The sequence below is a fragment of the Lactuca virosa genome, chromosome 3, assembly GCF_052849685.1.
Source record: "Lactuca virosa cultivar CGN04683 chromosome 3, Lactuca_virosa_CGN04683_v6, whole genome shotgun sequence".
In the NCBI taxonomy this organism is placed as follows: Eukaryota; Viridiplantae; Streptophyta; class Magnoliopsida; order Asterales; family Asteraceae; genus Lactuca; species Lactuca virosa.
In genome coordinates, this window is record NC_136428.1 from 102,205,277 (window position 1) to 102,229,016 (window position 23,740).

Consider the following 23,740-nt stretch of genomic DNA (forward strand, 5'->3'; position numbering starts at 1 on the left):
AATCTGGATTATTGACATGTTTCTCCATGTGCTTAGATTTCATATGCTTACTTTTACTTTTAGTTCAAATTAGAAAATTGTCCATATGACATACAATTGACGAATTAAGATATATTGTAAAGTAGTTACAGATTCATGCATATTGGATTATTATACAAGCTTAGAGGAGGTGTTTTATAACGTAACCTTATTATTAACTAGGTTAAAGCTCGTGTACTAAACAGTTGGTAACTTAAAATAACATAGAGACAAACATATATAGAAACGCATACAAAACACAGAAACAAATGACACAAAATGATAGTTTTTTCTTATGATTAAAGGAAATATTATGATGTATAGAAACTTATTTTCTAAAGTTAATCTATAATACCAACCAACTTTGTAGAAATAAGTTGTCACATGAACTAGTTTCATTTTTATGAATTTTTATTTTTGCAAATTTGGTTTAATTTCTGACATGAAATTTTACGATAAATAGGAATCAACTTTGTAAATTTAATCTATAATAGCAACCAACTTTTTAGAAATAAGTTGTGATAAGAACTTGTTCATTTTTGGCCATTTCTATATTTGGTCATTTTTTACATGAAAATTTATGATAAATAATTTTGTGAAGTTAATGTATAATAGCAACCAACTTTGTAGAAATAGGTTGTGATAGGAAATTGTTCCTTTTTTTTGTCATTTTCCAGATTTGGTTCCTTTATTTTATAAAAATATAATAAATGATAAGTGAGCTGGTATAAAAGAATAAACAACAAAACTCAAATCTATGTATATAAATAAAAAGTAAAAAAAACAAATTACAAATAATATTTAGATTGAAAATTGACCTTTTAGTAAGAGATACAAATATGAACCACTAAAACTTGATAGACTCAAGATAACAACCACAATCATGCACAGTAGTACCTTAATGTTCTAAAAATCCCAAAATATAAGGTAACCAACACGTGCACGCACACACACACTAATAGTGGTAAACTCATATTTTCAAGTGAAAATTAAGTAATAGAATATCTCTATGATTAGAATCAATTAGTATAAACTGTTACAAATTAGCTAACGTAAGTTGCACTTAATGTGAATTTGTTTATTAGTTATTCTAGAACCAATTAAGAGTGTAGTTCTTATTCAACTAATCAAGTATGATGCATTAGATTCAACCTTAACACAAGTCTCTTTTTTTGCAAAATCCCTTCAATGCCATCAATATCTCATCAATGGCTTTATCCGAGCTCCCTCCTTCACTTATTGCCTCTTTAGCTAATTCTCTCCATTTCTTTGCATTTTTCTTGACCTGTAAACTCTTTTCCCCTACATTCATAACCTCATTCAAACACGAAACAAGTTCTTCCCTTCCGACAATCCCAAATTCAGCATCCACCTTGACCCTCACACCCACACACCATACATCCTTTATAAACTTGGCACCGGTTAATTGGTCAGCCCATTTTGGGACCCCGATCATCGGGACTCCAAGGCTCAACCCTTCCAACGTTGAGTTCCACCCACAGTGTGTCACAAAACAACCTACTGAATCGTGAGCCAACAACTCAAGTTGGTTGCACCAATTTACAATCAAACCCTTTTCTTGATTTTTTGTGGTTAATTCAAGAAACCCTTTGGGCAATTTATGTGTCTCCGAATCTTTGACAACCCAAAGAAAATTGAACCCGCTTTGTTGTAAACCCCATGATATTTCTTCCATTTCTTCTTGGGATAGTGACACCATGCTCCCAAAAGAGACATAAACAACTGAGTTTTGGGGCTTGGTTTCAAGCCATTTGGTGCATTGATGCTCAAGTGGTTTCCATAAACTTGCACCATACCCTTTGTCACCTACAATCCTTCCATCTAAGTAGGACGAAGGCACCATTGGACCTACTAGTTTTGCCGACCATTGCTCCCCTATGCCTTTTATCACCTAGTTAATATAAAGTGAAAGAAGACGATAATAATTAGCGAGGACTAAACAATAATTGTAATTTGGTTATAAACCAATTCTGAAATATAAATGAAAAAGGCTTGCGAACTAATTAGTAATAGGAAAAAGTTTTGATGGGACATATTTCCAATGAAAAAAAAACAAATATGAATATTGAAATTAAAAATGTAACTTTATTCGTTTTGTTTGATGAATTTTTCAAATACCTAATAATTTATAAAATACTTCATGTGACACTAATAATTTTCAAAGGATGCATTTATTCACATGATAAAATTATGTAAGCACTAGGCGAATGCTCGCGCGTTGTGTGGGATATAAAAAAATATTTTATATTAAAAATAACTAAATCATTGTTATTAACAATTAAATAATAATTTCATAAAAAATATAAAAAATAATTTTTAGTATTGTTATTATGTTTAACTATATTATAAGAGATAATGTTGGAACTTGAAGTTGTTTTGCATATACAAAGTTATATGATTAAAATAGAAAAAAAATTTTAAAAATAAATAAATCGTTATTCTTATCTATTAAATAATAATTTCATATTAAATTAAAACGTTTATATTAAATATTATCATTATGTAGAAAATACGATAATAGAGACATCTTTTTATCTATCTTAAATTTTATCATTCTGTACAACATATTATAATAGAGACAACTTTTTATCTTAAATAATAAAAAAAAATGTTTTGTATCATAAATATTACCATAATTATGTAGAACATATGATAATAGTGACGTCTTTTATAAGGTTAAAACTTTAAATTGTATTACATACAGGGTTGTAAAACTTGGCTAACACAACCAAATACTCGGCATGTTACTTAAACTCGGCCTCCAATGGAAGCGAGTTTGCCTAACTCATCCAGAAGACACTCGGATCCTTATTAAACTCGATCCAAATCTAAAAAATACGGTCCAAAATCATTTTTGAAATTCTGAAATTTAATTGGTCACTTGTCGACAAAGACAATCTCACCAAAGAATACAATCAACGTCCTACAAAGTTAGATGCAAGGAAGATCTCATGGCTTAGTCCCTTTGAAATATTTCACAACCTTTCCTATTTATAGAGGAGAATACATTCTCTTGTTTACTCTCACGATCAATGTGGGATGAAGACATTTTAATTAAACTCATTTCTTTATTTGCCAATAATTTCATTTTGTTAAATAAAATATTAAATAATAAAAATAAAACGTTATCCAGAATATTTTTTGTTCAATAGTTCCATTTTTCAGTAATCTCGTAAGTTGTTATAAAAAATTAAGTTTTTATTGAATAACTTTTTGTTAAATTCTAAAATCATAAATTCAGTTAGGTACTTAATATAGAAAGTTTGTTTATATGTATTTTCATGATTCAAAATGTCATTATAAAATGAATTCATTTATAAAATATAATCAAGTATATATTTCGTGCTTTTGAATCAAAGTGATTTTTCAAACAATTATAATTTTATGTTTAGGTAGATTTTTTTATATTTATATAACATTATGTAACTTATAATATTATTATAAACAATTTGAATAATCATGGGAGTTTCAAATGTATGTGGTGAAAGGAAAATGCTTCATTTATCGGTCCAAATTGATCAAACTCGGACCGATTCAGCTTAATATACCAAACTACATAACGTTTTTTCTATTGAAACCCGGTTTGTATATATTTTGTGTTTTTGAATCAAATTTATTTTTCAAACAATTATAATTTTATGTTTAGGTAACTTATTTATAATATTATTAGAAACAATTTGAAAAATCATGGGAGTTTCAAATGTATGTGCTGAAAGGAAAATGCTTCCTTTATCGGTCCAAATTGATCAAACTCAGACCGATTCAACTCAATATACCAAACTACATAACGGTTTTTCAACTGAAACTCTGTTTGAACCTAAAAAAATCTTGTTCAAAACCATTTTCGGGATTCTAAAACTTAAATGGACAGTTGCCAATAAAGACAATCTCACCAAAGAATACCCTCAACATCCTAAAAAGGTAGGCATAAGGAAGTTGTCATGGGTTGGTCCTTTTGAAACATTTCACAACCTTTCCTATTTATAGAAGAGGAAACGTTCTCTTGTTTACTCTCATCATCGAAATGGGATGAAGACATTGTAATAAAACACGCTTTCTTGTTTATAAAACATTATTCAACTTATTTAGTAAAACACCATTTCTCTTGTTTACCGTTTCTTTATTGTTCAATAGTTCCATTTTTCTATAATCTCGTAAGTTGCTATCCAAAAAAGTAAGTTTTTATTGAATAACTTTTTGTTCAATTCTAAAATCATAAATTCAGTTAGGTACTTAATATAGAAAGTTTGTTTATATGTATTTTCAAGATTCAAAAGTTCATTATAAAAAGAATTCATTTATAAAATATAATCTGCGTATATATTTCGTGCTTTTGATCAAATCGAATTTTCAAACAATTATAATTTTATGTTTAGGTAGATGTTTTTTTATATTTATATAACATTATGTAACTTTTTTAAAATATCATTGGAAACAATTTGAAAAATCATGGGAGTTTCAAATGTATGTAGTGAAAGGAAAATGCTTGTTTTATTGTCCAAACAGATCAAACTCGGACCGATTCAACTAAATATACCAAACTACATATTTTTTTTTCTAGTGAAACCCGGTTTGTATATATTTCGTGCTTTTGAATCAAAGTGATTTTTCAAACAGTTATAATTTTAGGTTTAGGTAGATGCTTTTTTATATTTATATAAAATTATGTAACTTATTTATAATACTATTATAAATAATTTGAAAAATCATGGGAGTTTCAAATGTTTGTCGTGAAAGGAAAATGATTCATTTATCGGTCCAAATTGATCCAGCTCCGGTTCAACTCAATATACCCAACTACATAATTTTTTTTCTAACTGAAACACGGTTTAAACCTGAAAAAATTCGGTTCAAAACCATTTTTTAAATTCTAAAAGTTAACTGGACACTTGCCAATATAGACAATCTCACCAAATAATACCTTCAAAATCCTACAAAGGTAGGCATGAGGAAGTTCTCATGGTTTGGTCCCTTTGAAACATTTCACAATCTTTCCTATTTATAGAAGAGGAAACATTCTCTTGTTTACTCTCACCATCGATGTGGGATGAAGACATTGTAATAAAACACCCTTTCTTGTTTATAGAACATTATTTAACTTATTTATAATATTATTGTAAAGAAATTGAAAAGTCATGGGAGTTTCAAATGAATGTGGTGAAAGGAAGTTAAAAAAGGGGGTTTCAAATGCATGAGATTCAAGAAAAAATGCTAGTTTTATAAGTATGTATGATGATGATGATGAATTTGACAAATTTAACGAATTTACAGTTAACTAATTTAAATTTATTTCATAATACTTATTTATGCTATCTATATTTATTAAAGAGACAGTGTAACTGAGGTCTTATGAACTATTCACTTTTTGTTTAAAAGGTTTCTCATATTATTTTTGGATAATCAAGGGCATAAAATTCATATTTACTTACTTAAAAAATTCCCCTTACTTGTAAGAACATGTTTCCTATGTGTGGTTTATATAGCAAAAAAAATTAAATTAAATTCCAAATGTGATGGTTTGAGTCCAACCCTAATACAAGTAATGGAATATACACCCTAATGGTGAGCTTCTAGCATCAAGGGAACCTACAAATCAAATAGTATAAATATTTGTAGCTAAGAAATCAAAATAATCCAGAACAAAGTCTCTAATTCCAAACGATTGAACCATATGTATAATTATTAAGTCAATCAAAAGCAAAACGTTAAACCCTAATTGCTTCAAATCAACCTTCCAAAAATCAAGTTCAAGAATAATGCTATACTAATTAGTCCATGGAGACTAACCTAGATGAGCTCGGTAAGAAAGTAGGGTCAGGAATAGATGCAACAATGATGGTCGATGACAATAAAATTTAGAGTTCAACCGAATACCCAGTGAGAAAAAAGGATGTGATGATAGTCGAAGAGGGTGGAAGGGCCACTGATGGTGAGAATTAGATGGAGAGATGGTGATGCAACAACTGGAGATCTGGTGAGAGAAGGGGATCAGGTGGTGATGGCCAAGGGGGCACTTAATCTTGCATTTTGGGTTTGCATGTGGTTTAATTGGAACTGCACTGTCAAACAGACTAATCCATATGGGAAGAAGATGGACCGGAACAGGGGAGGAGTTCTTTTGGGCCGTAAGGGGATGTGCCCCCCACCCCCCATCCTTGTTTTTTTGTTAGAAGTATAAATACTTATTAAAAGTTATACACATTAGGCCTAAAAATATAAAATTTGGATTGTGGCCTCCCATATTCTCAAATTTTAATACATATTATACTTTCACCCCCCCCCCCCAAATCAAAAGTTAAAGCTCCGCCATTGGACCGGAACTTCAAGTCAACAAAAAGGCTCCACTATTTGTTTTAAACGCCATGACATCGGTGATTCATATAAGTTTGCGCAACAATTATAGGTACCAAACTCTGAACGGGATTTAAGTATGAGCAATAATTTTAGGTACCAAACTCTGAATGGGATTTAGGTCGTTCTGTCAAAGGCAATTCCACCATTGTTGCTAAAGACACATATGGTTGGCGTGAGACTGGTGAATAACGTGCTTGGAGGGATGTCATTTGTGATTATGGCAAAGACAACTGGATCACAAAGCATCGACATAAAAAGCCAATAGAATAAGATAAAGGGTATTATGTTAGAGAAAGTTGTAGCATTCTTAGCATATTGTCACATAGGTTTCTTTAGTTTTTTTGAAGCCACATAAGTTTAGCATGTCTAGCACAAAAAACGTTAGGGAGTGGTAGTGTGCCAATTTAATAGGTTTTATTTTGCGGGAAAAAAAATAAACACAAATCAACCAATCACAACACGCCCTCACACTTTTTCTTTCATATCTCATCTCGTTATAGTTACAACGAGGCTTGTTTGGCGAGCCCCTTGGTGCAAGATAGGGAGGTGTTTAACGCTCGCTAGCCAGGGTAGTGACCTCCTTGGCAACCCCACTCCCTACAGCCTTAGTGATGAAGAGGATGAAGGATTTAGCACTAATGTGTTGACATTTAATATACTTACCTAAAATATTTTATTTATTGACTAGGTAATGGGTAACCATGTTACCCCTTCACATTTTAAAAGAAGAATGTTTTTAATCCATAATATTGGAGTTTAATCCCTTAGAAAGCCAAAAAATAATGTGAGAGACACTTTAAACCAAAACACAAAAGTCTGTAGGGCCTTAGACATATTATCACTCTATTTCATAGGTAATGAATACTAATTTACCATAGATAGCCTTATAGTTATATTAATTTTCAAATTAAACCTTTTATATTTTTAAAATTAAGTTTGAAAACTGCAAAATTGATCCTTGCGATTAACAAAAAATTTTATGAATAAATATTCAAATAAAAAGGTAGTAAAAAGAAAAAAAATGAAAAAAAATCAAGATATGACTTTATATATATATATATATATATATATATATATATATATATATATATATATATATATATATATATATATATATATATGCTTAGGTAATATGTGGCTGTTATGTACCTAATATTATGTATAGAATCATCAAAAACATAATAGTTTTAACTAAATTCAATCAAATCTCTCTACCATCTTTCTTGTATCCTCTATTAGACTAGAAGATAGAATTTGTACATATTTTTATAGAGTTTTAAATATTTAATTTTGCACCATAAACCATATATAAGAATACATTATCAACTACCTATAAGCTTTCATATTCAAAATTTAATATAGAAAACTATAGTGAAAGATTGAAATTATTCATTAAAAATCCAATAAACTTCTTCCCATAACACATCAAAAAGAACCATGCAAGTATACATATGGTAGGTGTCAAAGAAAGTTATGAAACCTACTAGAGGTATAATATAAACAACACATTCGAAATACAGAGATGTTAGGGATAAATTATTAAATCAAAGATAATATGAGCTCAAAAGCAATAGGAGAAGCTAACAATGAAAAAAATTGTATTTTTTTTAACCAAAATGAAGTCAATTTTGATGGTTCTATACCGAATATTACATACATGACAACCACATATTCACTTTTTCCTATATATATATATATATATATATATATATATATATAATAAGGTAATGATTAGCATAGTTTAAAGAAACGTATTATTAGTTTGTTTGAAAACACACGTGTGGGTTACCATTCCAATTAGTTTTTGAAATTTAATTTCATTTTCTCAACTTTTTTTCTTAATTGAACCCTCATATATATATATATATATATATATATATATATATATATATATATATATATATATATATATATATATATATATATATATATAAGGTTCATCTGACTGTCTATATTTGTGAGACCGCGGTACCACTTTTTTCTAATGAAATATTATAATATTCTAGGGTTTATATAAATATCATATGTCTAATATTCTACTATTCTAAAACAATATCGTTCACATATTTTACATTGAAATATTCTAAAACATATAATGTTATAATATTATATATATTATATTTTTATGAACATTAGAATATTATAATATTTCATTACAAAAAATTAGTCTCACGGTTTCACAAAATTAAGTCTATCTCAAATATATATATATATATATATATATATATATATATATATATATATATATATATATATATATATATATATATATATATATATATAGTCCGGTTCCGGTGAGAACTAAAAAAATAGTGAGGACTGCAAGGACAATTCTCCACCACTCATTTCGTCAATGGTACAAACGTCAAATCCAAATACTTGGCCATGGTGTGTTTGCATGCGAACCACGACTGTGGTAACAAATATGGAATCGATGATTTAATCATGTGCGGCGAACGTCCATGAAACGTCATTTAAGTAGGTTTTATTATTTATTTTCGTTTATTTTGGTTTATTTTCATTTTTATTATTTATTATTTTTTTCTTTAAAAAGAATTCAAAAAAAATTAAACAGATATATGCTCGGTTTTAATGTTTTAATTTTTTTTCGTTTTTTAATTTTTTTAATTTTTAATTTTTTTTCTTTTTCTTTTGTTTTTTTTTCAATATCTTTTATACATACTTGAAGATACTATTATTTTTCTATATTTTTTGTTTTTATTTTTTTGATTTATTTTTTGATTTTTTAAACTAAGTATAGGTTTGAGTTTTTAATGTTTAACAATTATAAATTTTTTAATAAGAAGAATATTAAGGATCGTAATATTTTCCATTAATACTTTTTTTGAATCATATTATTTTTGGATAATAAAATTTTGAATCAAAATATTTTGAATCATAGTATTTTTAATCAAATCATTTTTGAATCATATGATTTTGGATCAATAATATATTCAATTAAATATAGTTTTTGTTCAAAAAAAATTATTGATCATTATATATATTTTTAATCATTTAATTTTAAATAATAAAAATATAATTAAGGATTATAAAATATGTGAGTCGAAATATTTTTAGATCATAAACAAAGTGAATCAAAAGTTTTTTTTGAATCATAAATATTTTAAATCATCACATTTTGGATCATATTATGTTTAATATTTTTTTTTAAAAAAGTAATATTTCTCCAAATTAAAAATAAGTACTTCAAAAACGTTTTTTGAAAAATTCTTTTTACAAAGTCACTAGTATATTGAGTAGAAGTATCCCTTAAATTTTTATGATTTTTGGAAAAAAAAATATGTGTTTTTTTATAAAAAAAATTATTAAAATATTTTTTTTTTCAAATTTTAATGACTGCTCATTTTATAGAGAATTAAATTTTAAGAACTTTGGTTTTTTCAGATTTTTTTTAATTAAAGAAAAAAAAAAAGTTATGTTCAAAAAACAAAATTGTTGAAAAAAGAAGTTATAACCAAAAAACAATTGTTGAAACATGATATTATAATCAGAGATTAGAAACAAATGTAACAAAATGGTATTGTTATACCAGTTTTAAAACAAAAAAAAACACATAAAGTATAAATACACACGTACACTTGTAAGTATATAATCATTATATTTTGGGTGTGTTTTAACACAAACTAGATGGCATTTGAAAACCGAAAGTTTTAGATTTTATTTGTATAAAGCTTTTAAAATTGTAATATTACAAAATAATAATAATAATAATAATAATAATAATAATAATAATAATAATAAAAGTTTACTGCTTCCAAAAAACCATTTCAAGTAGCTATTTATGAAATTTTTGTTTAAAATAAAAACTAATAGTAATTATTGAAGAATGATTTTTAGTAATTATTTATTATAACCATAGTTAATTCACACAAAAATTAAAAATAAAAAAAAAATAAAAATCAATCATAATCTATATAAAATATTTATATTCACCCACATGTTTTATTAGAAAACATTATAATTTAATATGTCTATCAACTATGAAAAAGTTAATTAAAAATATAAAACAGAACTATTTGAAATAAAATATAGGACTGCGGCTCCAGGAAATACATATAGGGCTTTGTTCATAAAATTTATATTTACTTTGAACTTTTTTTTTTCTTCATAGGGCGTGTTCGGCAAAATTAATTGGTAGCGGGTAGCTTGTAGCGTTTTGTTAAACGCTACATGAAGTAGCATTTGGATTTGTAGCGTTTTGTTTGAATTAAACGCTAGAAGCTTGTAGTGTCAAACAAAGCTTTCTATTCAAAACAGAGCGTTTTGTCAAACGCTAGAAGCTAGAAGCTCTCAGACGCTCCCAAAAGTTCCGTGCCGAAAACACCCATAGACAAATTTTATAAGAGATTTTCTTGATTAAATTCGTTAACTTATCTAAACTCTAAAAGAATGGATATTTTTCAAAATTCTATTTGAAGAATCCTAAGTGTTTTCTGTTTTTGGATTAAACATACCAACCATGTAATGTTTCTTTCATTTCAATTGATACATATTTATGATTAGTTTCCTTTTTTTCATTAAAAAGTAAGTTTATTAATGAAATTAATATTCATTTATTATTATATTTATTGTAATTATTATATTAAAATATTATATGGAATTTAATAAAATAGAAAAACTCATAAAATGATGTGTAAAAAAAATAATTCAAATTAATCACAAAATAACATTTGGCATATTGAACGAGAGTGTGACAAGTGGTAAAAAAACTTTTGATTATTAGAAATGATTTTTTTTATACAATATCATTATTTATACTTCTAGGTGTGAGACTCATGTATTACATGAGTTTATTTAAAAAAAATATATATGAAATTTTAACAATTTGAGAGGTTTGAGTTTATAAGAAAAAAATGAGAAAAATTTTAAATTATTTAAATTAATAAGGCTTTAATACATTGAATACATTACATATATAAACCCTTTCTAATAAATACTTTATATATTAAATGTGAAATTTTAATTTAATAAAATGAAAAATACAATAAAATAACAAGTGGAAAATAGAAAATTCAAAATTTTTAGAAAATGACATGTGTCCAAACGAAGGAAAAGAAGACATGTTGCAAAAAGATTTTGATTTATTTGGAAAGATGATTTTTTTATACAATATCATTAAACTTCTTTAAATAACTTGAATGTTTCAAAATTCACCCCTTATCTTTATATAAAAGTTGTAGCTAGTACCTTTTATCTATTAAGCTTTTAGTATACATCATTATCAATGTTATATATTAATTTGATTAAAAAACATTTAAGTTTTTTTTGTTATTTTAGACCATTTTTTTATACTTACACAAGTTATATTAATCGAGTAGTAAAGACCATTTAATTTTCTTTCTATTTTCTTTAAAGAACGTGGTCACGATTTAAAAGAGAAACATATATGCTATATACTTCCAAAATTTTAACCTAATAATATTGGCCTACCAAAAATATCAAATATAAAAAATTTATATTTATACCATGTCACATATGAAATCAAGTAAAAAAACGATAGAAACTTGATCAAAATGTATGTTTTTACCGTGTAAAAAAGTTTATATCATAAATTGTACATATCTTTGACCAAAACCTGTGAAAGTTTGCTAGTTCCAGGACCGGATCTAGGTACGAGTTACTATTTAAATAAATAAAACCAATACAATAGTTAGTTAACATTTATAAATTAATAACTTTAACATATATTTATAATCTTTGATGTGTATTTAAGAATAAAATAAATCATTATATATATATATATATATATATATATATATATATAGAGAGAGAGAGAGAGAGAGATAGGTTCAGGTGTTTTAACTAAGTATTGTGTTATTGTATTCATCAATGTGAGTCAATCAAAATTTAAAATAAAAATAAATAATTAAATAAATAAATAAGGGTAAATAGGTAATTTGATAACTAGTTTCCACAAATAATATCCTATAATTATGGTAACCATTGACTCTTCTTAGCTGTATTCCTAGTAAATCGCAAGAAGCACAGATATATTTATAACATTCAATCGGCATCAAGATTCAAAACCCTAAATTGAAGCCAGTATTGTTTTTTCCTTCTTCACTTCTCAAATCCGATCGACACCTCCCAAAATCGCACCTAATCTTCTTCGCGGAAGAAAACGAGGGGAAATGGGGGTCTGATGGCAGCCATCTGTCGCAGGTGAGGACCTCGGTGGTGTTTGCTCGAAGATCACGATGTTTCCTTGTTTTGGCAGTTCCAAATCAACCACAGGTAAAAATTTCTTTTTGGATTTTGTTTGTTTGTTTGATAGAAATCGTTAGGGTGTTTGGGTTTGCTGGGAAATCAATGAAAATGAAGGGAATTTGGGTTTGTTGATTCACAAGAAATGAAGAAGGAAGAAATTAGTTTTTTTTAGCAGCCTCTAGATGCGTCAACTTCTGTTTCTTAGAAGTAGTGATTTGGGGGTGGTGTGGTATGAACAATTTCTGTATGTTGTTCATCCGAAATTAAAAGTTGTTTTGATGGTATTTTTCGATTATTTTTAATTCAATAATATGTATTAATCACTCTCTTAAAATAAGTAAAATGATTGGCCCATATTTATGCATACAATAACACAATAATTAGTTTGAATAGAATAACCTAGGCCTATATATATATATATATATATATATATATATATATATATATATATATATATATATATATATGGAAAAGTTCAATAGAGAACCATAATTATTAGTTCTTCAAGGAACCAATTTTTTTTTTCAATTTCTAGAGCTTATTATTTATCGAAAAAAATCTAAAAATATTTAAATTCATATATTAATATTGTGAATGTGAAAAATATTTTTCGGATTCACATTGTGAATTTTCAAATATTCACATTGTGAATTTGACGTAAAAAAAATCAAATTTGATATGATTGAAAAAAGGATAAAAAGTTATGAATTTCTGTATTTTTAGTTTTTTTTCGATAAAAAATAAATTGAAAAAGTTGAATAAAAGATTGGTTCCGTGGTTTATTGGTTTATTATAGTTCTCTATTGAACTTCACCCTATATATATATATATATATATATATATATATATATATATATATATATATATATATATATATATAAAGTAACGAGTTTAAGAAAAAGAGTAAATATATATTATTAATGGGAAATGAACCGTGGCAGGAGTTTTTATATAATTTGTTAGATTGATGTGAAAGAAGTTTATAATTTTCAAGACATTTTAAGGAATTTTTCTCCTAGTCTAGCTTTTTAATATAAGACCATCCAATATATCCATCACTATAATTCTTTTATTTTTTGATTTTTAAATAAAAAAAATATATTTTTTATTGTAGAGAGATAGAGAAAGTCAAGAGAAAGAGAGAGATAAAAGATAAAGAAAGAAAGAAATGTATTGGACTTGGCTTCTGATCCACCACTACCACTAAATTGTGGGATGATGTGCATAATAGTGGTTAGTGGCAACATAGACCACAAAGAGGTTTGTTCCTTGGTATATCAAATGCCTTAAGACATAATCATTTGTTTCATTATTTTATTTTCAAAAAAGATATTAAAACAATAAGATTGTTTTAAGTTTAAACAAATCCATCAAATGAAATTCGGAGTAATTATAAAATAAAAAAACTTAACCATATTATTATTATTATTATTATTATTATTTTTTTTTTTTTTTTTTTTTGAGATAAACAATATCATTTGATCCTCCTACCACACGTGGTTATTATGAAAAGATAAAACATTTCATATTAAAATATTGTTACATTATATGCATACCTCAGGTTCCAATGATTGGAAAGAGTTGCAGAAAATCCAATCAGCCTTCTCCAAATTCGAAAACTGGTTCAATTTCATCTTCAAGTAGGCCGGATAACTTTCAGGTGCATTCAGAAAGCTCGGCAAGTCTTCCAAATATAAAGGCGGAATCCCTGGCAGCACCACCGGACAATCCTCCAATCTCACCGGCAACCTTAACGTCTCGCCATGTATCCGGCTGAAAATGGCAGACACAGTGGCGGAGTTGGTGAAAAACGGTGCCCCAAGAATCCCATTCTCCTTAGCCACGTCAAGAGCCCAAGGAAAGAAGGAATCATACACAACGCAAGTGATTGGATACTTAGTGGTTTCGTGTTTCTTGATGACTTGGGTGAGTGTACGTGAGCCATGGGACTTGAAGGACTCTAGAAAGACTTCTGCGGATTGAGCTTGAGTGAAACCACCATCATCAAAACCGTCGGAGATGGGCTCTACAGTGATGTATGGGGTGGAGATGGAGGAAAGGGTGTAGTGGGTGGTGGCAACGGTGGCTTTAAGTCCTTTGGAGGCGAGTCTTTTGGCAAATTGAAGGAGAGGGTTGATATGGCCTTGGCTTGGGTAAGGCAACACCAACACATGGCCTTCATGTGCTTTCTCCATCTCCAATGTTGTAGAAAGTTGTTGTTTATAATGTATTTATAAGAGAAAATATCAAGGAAATGAAAAGATATATAACAACTCATAACTATTACTCGACTTAAGACACTTCTTTGGTTGGTAAGAACAATAAATATACCTGTATATGAACGCAATCTATAGTGATAATGACTGACCTAGGAGATCGATCTGGAGATTGTTGTCTTCGGATGAATGGATATAGAGAAGCCAAGGAGGTGGTGGGATCCCATGCATGTGAAACATGTTTAATGAAAACATGTGATGTGAAAGAGGTTTTCATGTCTATGTATAGGACCAGTATGTTAATGTAATCCAGGAATTTCAAACGTGTTTTAATTTCTTTTTAGAGTTTGAATTTTGAACAAGTCTAAGCCACTAAGGCCATTAGTTCGTGCTTTCCGGTTCAATGGCGTCTTTTATTCTTTTACTAGGTTTGAATAGAGATATAATTTTGATTGTCTAATAAAATAAAATAAGATATTATTAATTTATAAAAAATCATGAATAGCGATAATGCATTTTTTTAAAATTTTTATATTAACCTTGTCATTTGTAAGTACTGTTGCATCCAAGACCTTGTTACACTATTCAATTGACAAAGTAATTACCAACCAAGAGAATACCAACGCAGTAATGAAACAAACCTTCTATTTTGGAACTTCGTTGGGGCTTGTAGTATATATTTGTGGCATAAACTTAGGTCACACATGTTCCCATGAGTACAATTATAAAACACATAATTTGAAGAAAAAAAAAACCCTCTAAATCGCATACATGGAGATCTCTTTCACATGAAGAGCAAATAAATTATAAGGAGCTTAAAAAGCCGAAAAACACATATGAAGATCACTTTCACAAATTTCATGTATCAAGAAAACATAAATCAAGATTATATTTTGTTCAATTTAATAATTTAGAGGAAACTGATCCCCTTCTAAATTAATGAAAAAATCTTGCTTTAACCAAACCCAAAATCAAGCTAACACATACAATATTGAGATTCGACTACAACGTTTTTATGAAAATTTAACTCAACTTTATCATGGTAATCAATCTTTTATTAGGATTAAAACAAACATGATAAAAATCATGCATATTAAAAAACTCACAGTCAGACATTTCACCAAATGCTTGTTGTGCACATAATTGGCCACAGTGCACCAGTGTTGTTGATAGTTGATGAGCCCCTGATGAATCAGATCTCCTGAAACAATTTTCTCCTCCTTATAATACAATTTACGTTGACCAGTGTTCAAAAGCAAACCTGATTCATGAAATTGTTATCAAACCGATTTAATCATATATTAGAATAAATTTTCAAAATACAGTGGAAAGAAAAAGTAATCAATGAAAAACACAAAGGTAGTATATGACTCACAACTAAATGCCGCACAACACTCAGCTTGTCATCTTCAATGTCAACATAAAGTTAAATTTTTCTTACTATCCAAATAAGCAGCACATTTTAAGAAATTGTTTGCTTCCAAAAAGCAATTATAATTGAAAAATGGTAGGAGAATTGCTCTACTGGCCTGTAACATTAGAAAATAGAGATGTAAGTTGCCAGGGAAAAAAGGAACACTATAAATCCCAAAAACATTTAAATGTTTTGTAAGCTCGAAAAAATTTGGAGAAGAGCATTCAAGAAAGCCATTAGGCATCCATGGTAGGAAACTGCAAACCAATTGTCTCAAAATCGTTAAAAATTCGCAAAAGGAAATCAAGAATACGTTGATAAATGTTGAACTTGCAATGGAAAAACAAAACAGAAAGTCGCAATTCTTTTCACAGAAAACACACCTGGCTTCAATCTACATTAGGTGGCTTGATCAATTCATTTTCAAAAAGTGATTCATAGAGAACGTATACAGTTTACCCTACTGTATCAGTTTTCGTTGTCATCTTTGTAGCCTCTCAAAACATGCTCAAAATCGATAAATTTAAACCACACGTCTAAACACATCTGATTGATTCCTAGATGTGGAAATAAGAATGTAGATGACTAATGACTTGAGAAAAGAAATTGTCGATGTAGGTAAAAGCACACCCATCAATTTTAAATATAGATAAATCCCTGATTTCTTGCCTTGGAATTCAAATTTCATGGCTGATTTTTTGGGATATGAATGATGATTACCTAAAAGATGATCTGAACTTAAAAATGAAGTGTAATGACATGCGAGTTTTAAAGGCTATAAGGGTATTTTCGGCAGATCACATTCCTGATTTTACTGCACTGTGAATTGACCAAACGGGCAATATCGGAATTTCACTTTGACATTTGAGCGGGAAAAATAGCTTGGGAAGATTGAGAAACTGCCATGTGGCACTTTGGTATTGTTTTATTAGTATAGGAGATTCTATAATTTTCTTTTTGTTGTATAGCTAGGCAAAGTGGACAGCTGCACATGGTTCAATTTTTTATTATATATATTTATTTAAAAATAAAAATTTATAATAATGATAAAGACCCTTTTTATCTAGCTTGTCTTGGGCCTTTGAGGATATTTAATTCCTCAGGACCGGCCCTGGCAAAGCTCATTGAAAGTTGTAGTGTCTTTTGAATTTTTCTGTTGAATAAAGTGAAAACCTTTGCCTATCGTGTTCTTGTTCCTTTTTCTCTTCATTTTATCTCTGAAGTTGTACTTGTAGGTAGGCTGATACCCAACATTTGGTATGAGAGCATAGCCAACCTGGTGTATGCCAAAATATCAACCTCGATTGACCGAAATAGGCAATAAAAATGAAAAAGATGGATCAGTTATGTTTCACTATCCTATACTCTCGAGAATTAACTATGCTGCTTGGGCCATTAAATGAAGGTTTTCATGCAAGATCAAGGCGTATGGGATTAAGTTGAGCCAAGAACCACGAACACGGTTGTTGAAGTCAAGAAAGATAAAATGGTGATGGCTACTATTTACCAAGCAATACCTGAGGACATGTTACTGTCAATATCTGAAAGCTAAACATCAAAAGAGGCGTGGGATGCTCTCAAAACCATGTATTTGGGAGCTGATAGAGTGAAGAAGGCGAGAATTCAAACGTTGAAGTCGGAGTTCGAGTCATTAAGCATGAGAGATTCGAAAGATGTAGATGAGTTCATTGTGAAAGTGAACAATATTGTGAGCATCATGCGTGCTTTGGGAGACATGGTAGAAGAATCATACATGGTGAAGAAGATCCTACGAGTTGTCCTGTCTAAATTCATGCAAATTCCATCGACTCTCGAGAAATTCGGCTACTTGGACAGAATGACAGTAGAAGTGGTAATTGGAAGATTGAAGGCCCATGAAGAAAGAATGAAAGGTCATTGTGAAATAGAAGAGAAGAAACTCCTTATGACACATGAAGAATGGTCCGAGAGAAAGAAGATGCAATCGGAAAGTGATTCAAAGAAAGGAAGTCGAAATGGATCGGGATCATTCCGAGGACATAGCGGTCATGGGAGAGGAGGCTCCCACCAATGAAGGGATGGAAACTGTAACACATTCGGTAGTCGAGACAAGAGTACTATTCAGTGTTACAATTGTCATGATTACAGACACTACGTCGGCGATTGCATGAACCCGAGACGAGAGAGAAATTATGAAAGCAATATTGCTCAAGAAGATATGGAAGACAAACATGCACTGTTTTTGACCTCTCTTGATGCTTGTAAAGAGGTGGTACAAGTCTTCTTAAATGAAGAGAAAGTACACCCTCGGTTAAAGACTAATGGTGATGAAGCAAATCACTCTAGTATGTGGTATATAGACACAGGGGCAAGCAATCATATGACGGGTGACGAAAGAAAATTTTGGGATCTAAATCGGATGATCAAAGGGCATGTAAAGTTTGGAAATGGGCCTAAGGTCCAAATTGAAGGGAAAGGGTCAATAGTATTTCAGTGCAACAATGATGAGAAACGCCTACTTAAAGAAGTTTACTATATACCAGACTAATGCAGTAAAATACTAAGTCTAGGACAAATGGCGGAAACGGGATATCAAATTCAAATATGGTGAGATTTCTTGTGGGTACGTGATATGAAGGCAAAACTAGTGATGAAGGACAAGAGGTCGCCAAATCGACTGTATGAAGTCTTGCTGAAAGAAGACGAACCAAAATGCATGCTAGTCAAGAATGATGCAACAATGTGGCTGTGACACGCAAGGATGGGCCACATGAATTTTGGCGCGCTAATGAATATGTCAGACAAGAAAATTGTTGAGGGAATGTCTAGAATAAGAAATATCACACATCCGTATAGAAGTTGCTTAGTCAGGAAGCAAGCAAGTAAACCTACCCTTCACAAACGGAGTTCATGTTGGGTTTTGAGCACTATAACACTCCTATGGTGCACATGCAACCCTAAATGCTTTGGATCTATGTTTTCTTTAATTATACATGCATATTTTCAATTTTCCAAAGCATTGTCCTAACTAGCATACATTTGAACAATTGAATGATACAACTAGTTAGATGACTTACCTCTTAGAAGGACTTGTGGTTCTTGACCTTTAAAAGCTTGAGCACCTCAAGTGGGATGCCTCTATTGGTTCACAAACACCAATATGCAAGAGAAGGCTTGAGAGAATAGGCTACTAGCACAAAATCAACTTCACCCTCTTGGAAAGTAAGTGGAAACCGATTTTGGCTCTAGGAGGGGCTTATTTATAGTGTTGCACATGCTAGGGTTACACTTTGTAAACCCTAATGACCCATGACTTTCCACATTCTCATGCTCCATGGATTTAACCTACATGGACTATCCATGGATTAGTTTAGCCCATCTATATAATCATGGATCATTGGCCCACACTACAAGAATCATTGATTTACATAATCAATCCCCATATATTTAATTAGTCTCTTTTGACCACAAAATTAATTCCAAATTAATTCTTGATCAATACTAATTAAATAATATGATTTCATATTAATATATTATACTTGTAATATATTAATAAACCACAAATAACCTTATTCTCAAAATCCATCCTATCAAATTGCACTGGTGAAGGCAACCCAAAAAGGACTATGCTACAATCGGTTCAAGTACATCCCAGTTATAGTTATGGGCTTAGATACCAAATCCATCAGTTCAGGGCTAAGAAAAAATTGGAGCTGATACATGGTGATCTATGTGGTCTGATCACGCCACTGACACCCACAGGTAACCAGTACTTTATGTTGCTCATTGATGATCATACAAGGTTCATGTGGGTGTTCCTGTTGAAGTCAAAAGACAAGGCATTGGATGTTTTTAAGAACTTCAGAATGACGGTTAAAAATGAGATAAGGGAAAGAATGAAAGTTTTCCGAACGGATCGTGCTGGCGAGTTCCTATCGAAACAATTTGCTTCATATTGTAGAGAAACGGGAATCGAATACCATTATACTGCACCATACTCTCCACAACAAAATGGTGTTGTGGAGCGACGTAATCGAACCATTATAGAGATGGTTAGAAGTTTTTTGAAGGCAATGAATGTGCCAGAAGTACTGTGGGGCGAGGCTATGAATCATGTTGTGTACATACTAAATAGATCAAATACAAAAGATTTGAAAGATATGGCACCATATGAACTTTGGACTGAAAGAAAGCCCCAAGTTGAACACTTTAGGGAGTTTGGTTGTGTTGCACACATGAATATACCCAAGAATCATCTAAAGAAACTAGACGACAGAAGTAAATGTGTTGTTCATCTGGGAATCGAGAAAGGTATGAAAACTTGGAGGGTTTTGGACCCAGACACAGGTACGATTTATGTAAGAATAAATCTTGTTTTTGAAGAAGAAAAGATGTGGCCTTGGGAGGAGGCAAAGAAAATTAAAGAAGTATCAGGTGTCACGTTCATGGTAGAGGGCTTTGACCTAGAAGGTGATAGTCACTTAGAAGCTGGATCGTTGCCCAACACACCTGATCAATCAGAAAGTGGGCCACATAATGGCGGTATGGAGTGGAATGATAATGGGCCTCAAAATGAAGACGTAATTTTGATTGAAATTGGGCCTCAACCCACCTTTCCTCAAGCTACCACTCAAGTAAGTCCATATACAGACCCCAACATCACTTCCCATCTTAATTACCACACACCATCGCCTTTATCATTTATGTCAATTCATCCACCACCGCCTCAAGCTCCACCGGTAGCGGTGCCCCAAAATGCTATAAACTCTTGATTGAATTGTATGAAGAAACCGATAAACTATTTTTACTCAAGGATAGTGAGAAACCGTCCACTTTTACACAAGCAAGCATGAAAAGCGAATGGAATGATGCGATGAAGTCCGAACTAATGTCGATTGAACAAAACAAGACATGGAGCTTGGTGGATTTACCGAAAGAGAGAAGTCCAATTGGACTGAAATGGGTCTTCAAAGTTGAAAAGGATCCAAACGGAAAGATAATTTAACACAAGGCGAGATTAGTTGCACGTGGGTTTGTTCAGAAGCACGAAATTGACTATGACGAGGACTTTGCCCCAGTTGCAAGAATTGAAACGGTACGTATGATCCTTAGTCTTACAGGTACAAATGGTTGGTATGTACACCATCTTGACGTGAAGTCGGATTTTCTAAATGGAACTCTAAAAGAAGAGGTTTATGTAACTCAGCCTGAAGGGTTCAAAAAGCAAGGAGAGACAGAAAAGGTGTATGGGTTGTCGAAGGCTCTCTACGGGCTTAAGCAAGCACCTAGAGCATGGAATGCTTGCTTAGATAAATATTTGAAGAGTTTGGGTTTTAACAGGTAAGCTCAAGAATACTCGGTGTACATGCAAAAGAAAGCAGGGAAGATGTTAATTGTCGGAGTATATGTCGACGATTTACTCGTGACTGGAGATTGTTCAGAGGAAGTAAAAGATTTCAAAGGTCAGATGAACAAAAAATTTGAAATGAGTGACTTAGGGCTCTTGACTTACTACTTGGCAATTAAAGTAAATCAAAGTGAAGATGGAATCTCTTTGAAACAGGAAGCATACGCTAGAAACATCCTCACTAAAACTCATATGTTGGACTGTAATGAAACAAAATGTCATGTGGATCACAAACTTCAGCTGACCAAAGATGAGAGCGGAGAACCAGTAAATCTTGCCGAATATAGAAGCATTGATGAAGCATTGAGGTACCTAACACACACTCGTCCCGAATTGTCCTTTGTAGTCGGTGTTGTTAGTCGCTTTACGGAAAAACCAAATATGAAACATCTTCAAGCTATGAAAGGTATATTGAGGTATGTAAAGGGTACAATGGACTATGGTTTAGTCTAATCTAGAGGCAGAAATGAAGTCACAATCATTGGTTACTCTTACAATGATATGGCAATGGATGTAAATGATAGAAGGAGCATTAGTGGCGTGACGTTCTATGTAAACGGGAATTTAGTCACTTGGACATCTCATAAACAGCGGAGTGTAGCATTTTACTTGTGTGAGGCAGAACTTATGGCAGCCACCATGGCGACCTGTCAGGAGATTTGGTTACGTCGTTTACTTTCAGAGATAACAAGTCCAGAAGTAGCACTTGCAACACTCTTCATCGATAACAATGCAACTCTCGATCTGATGCGAAACCCCGTCTTTCACGGGCGTAGCAAACATATAGTTACACACTTCCACTTTATCAGGGAATGTGTAGAGAATGGGGAGATAAGAGTGACGTTTATTTGAAGCAATGAGAAAAAGGCAGAAATACTTACAAAGGAAATGGCACATGTAAAGCATAAGGAGATGAGAGAATTTCTCGGAGTAAAGAAGGTAACGAAGTCTGGATTAGGAGGAGAATGTTAATGTAATCTAGGAATTTAAAACATGTTTTAATTTCTTTTTAGATTTTGAATAAGTCTAAGCCACTAAGGCCATTAGTTCCTGCTTTCCAGTTCATAAGTGTCTTTTATTCCTTTATTCTAGGATTTTACTTTTGTTAAATAGCTAGGCAAAGCTCATTGAAAGTTGTATTGTCTTCTAAATTTCTCTGTTGAATAAATTAAAAATCTTTGCCTATCGTGTTCTTGTTACTTTTTTTCTTCAATCTATCTTTGAAGTTGTACTTGCAGGGACGCTGATATCCAACACGGTACCTCTTCGATCTCTGAAAAAAATCTACAATCATCTAATTGTCATTTTAATTTGTAGAATATTATAAAAAAAACGTTTTAGATCTTTAGAAAGCAACGCTGCAAGAATCACAATCGCTTAAATTCCCCATAAGATCTGATTGTCAATTCATAATCATCCACCAACTATATATGAATGTGAGGGATGGATATCAGATGGATTTGTTAGTTTATATAGTTGATGTATCATGATCAAATATGTCACGTGATAGACTGATAGACTAATATTTTTTTCAAACTGGTAACTCAACATGATCGGTGGCGAGTTTAATTATAACGTAAAACCATATGGTTTACTACTTAAATGAAATAAACAAAAATTGAAATATATATATATATATATATATATATATATATATATATATATATATATATATATATATATATATATATATATATATATATATATATATATATATATATATATATATATATAGGGGAATGATCAAATGAGAAGACCTAAAAGGTTGAGAACGCGAGAACAATTTTGGACCAATCAATATATAAGGGCATGTTAGTAATTGTATATTTTAATTAAATTAAAATAAAAAAAATCAATCAAATTCCCTTAAATTTAGGATCAGTTACCAAAAAAGAAATAAATATTCGATTTTTTATTTTTCTTATTAATGGAATATAAAAAACATTTTATGAAAAAAATTTAAAACTGAAAAAAAAAATTTAATTTTTTTTTCTTAAAAAAATAATTTTTTTTCTCTTATTTCACGTTTTTTCCTTCAAAAAAATGAATATAAATCCAACTCCAAATCAATACTGTATTCATAAACGAATTTTTTTCTTCAAA

General features: G+C 30.5%; 2 protein-coding genes and 1 long non-coding RNA gene across 3 annotated transcripts; 1 reads left to right on the forward strand and 2 right to left on the reverse strand.

The window, feature by feature from the left end:
- Positions 1–1,001: 1,001 nt before the first annotated feature.
- UGT74B1 (UDP-glucosyl transferase 74B1) lies at positions 1,002–14,879 on the reverse strand. Its single transcript, XM_079085258.1, has 2 exons — positions 14,178–14,879; positions 1,002–1,930 (listed from the first exon to the last, which is right to left on the reverse strand). Exons 1-2 carry the CDS (start codon positions 14,814–14,816, stop codon positions 1,172–1,174), a joined length of 1,398 nt encoding a protein of 465 aa, XP_078941384.1. The 5' UTR covers positions 14,817–14,879; the 3' UTR covers positions 1,002–1,171.
- Positions 14,880–15,882: 1,003 nt separating this feature from the next.
- Positions 15,883–16,840, reverse strand: LOC145162515 (uncharacterized). The gene is made up of 3 exons (XR_013739156.1): positions 16,635–16,840; positions 16,213–16,366; positions 15,883–16,098 (listed from the first exon to the last, which is right to left on the reverse strand). It is a non-coding gene; the product is annotated as an uncharacterized LOC145162515 (long non-coding RNA).
- Positions 16,841–17,836: 996 nt separating this feature from the next.
- LOC145163889 (uncharacterized) lies at positions 17,837–18,304 on the forward strand. Its single transcript, XM_079082638.1, has one exon. It carries the CDS (start codon positions 17,837–17,839, stop codon positions 18,302–18,304), a length of 468 nt encoding a protein of 155 aa, XP_078938764.1.
- Positions 18,305–23,740: the final 5,436 nt, after the last annotated feature.

Excerpts from the sequence above, each read along its gene's own strand:
- UGT74B1 (XM_079085258.1), bottom strand. The coding sequence starts at position 14,816 with ATGGAGAAAGCACATGAAGGCCATGTGTTGGTGTTGCCTTACCCAAGC. Across the intron at positions 1,931-14,177 it reads TCCAATCATTGGAACCTGAG|GTGATAAAAGGCATAGGGGA; the intron begins GTATGCATATAA and ends TATATTAACTAG.
- LOC145163889 (XM_079082638.1), top strand. The coding sequence starts at position 17,837 with ATGTATTTGGGAGCTGATAGAGTGAAGAAGGCGAGAATTCAAACGTTG.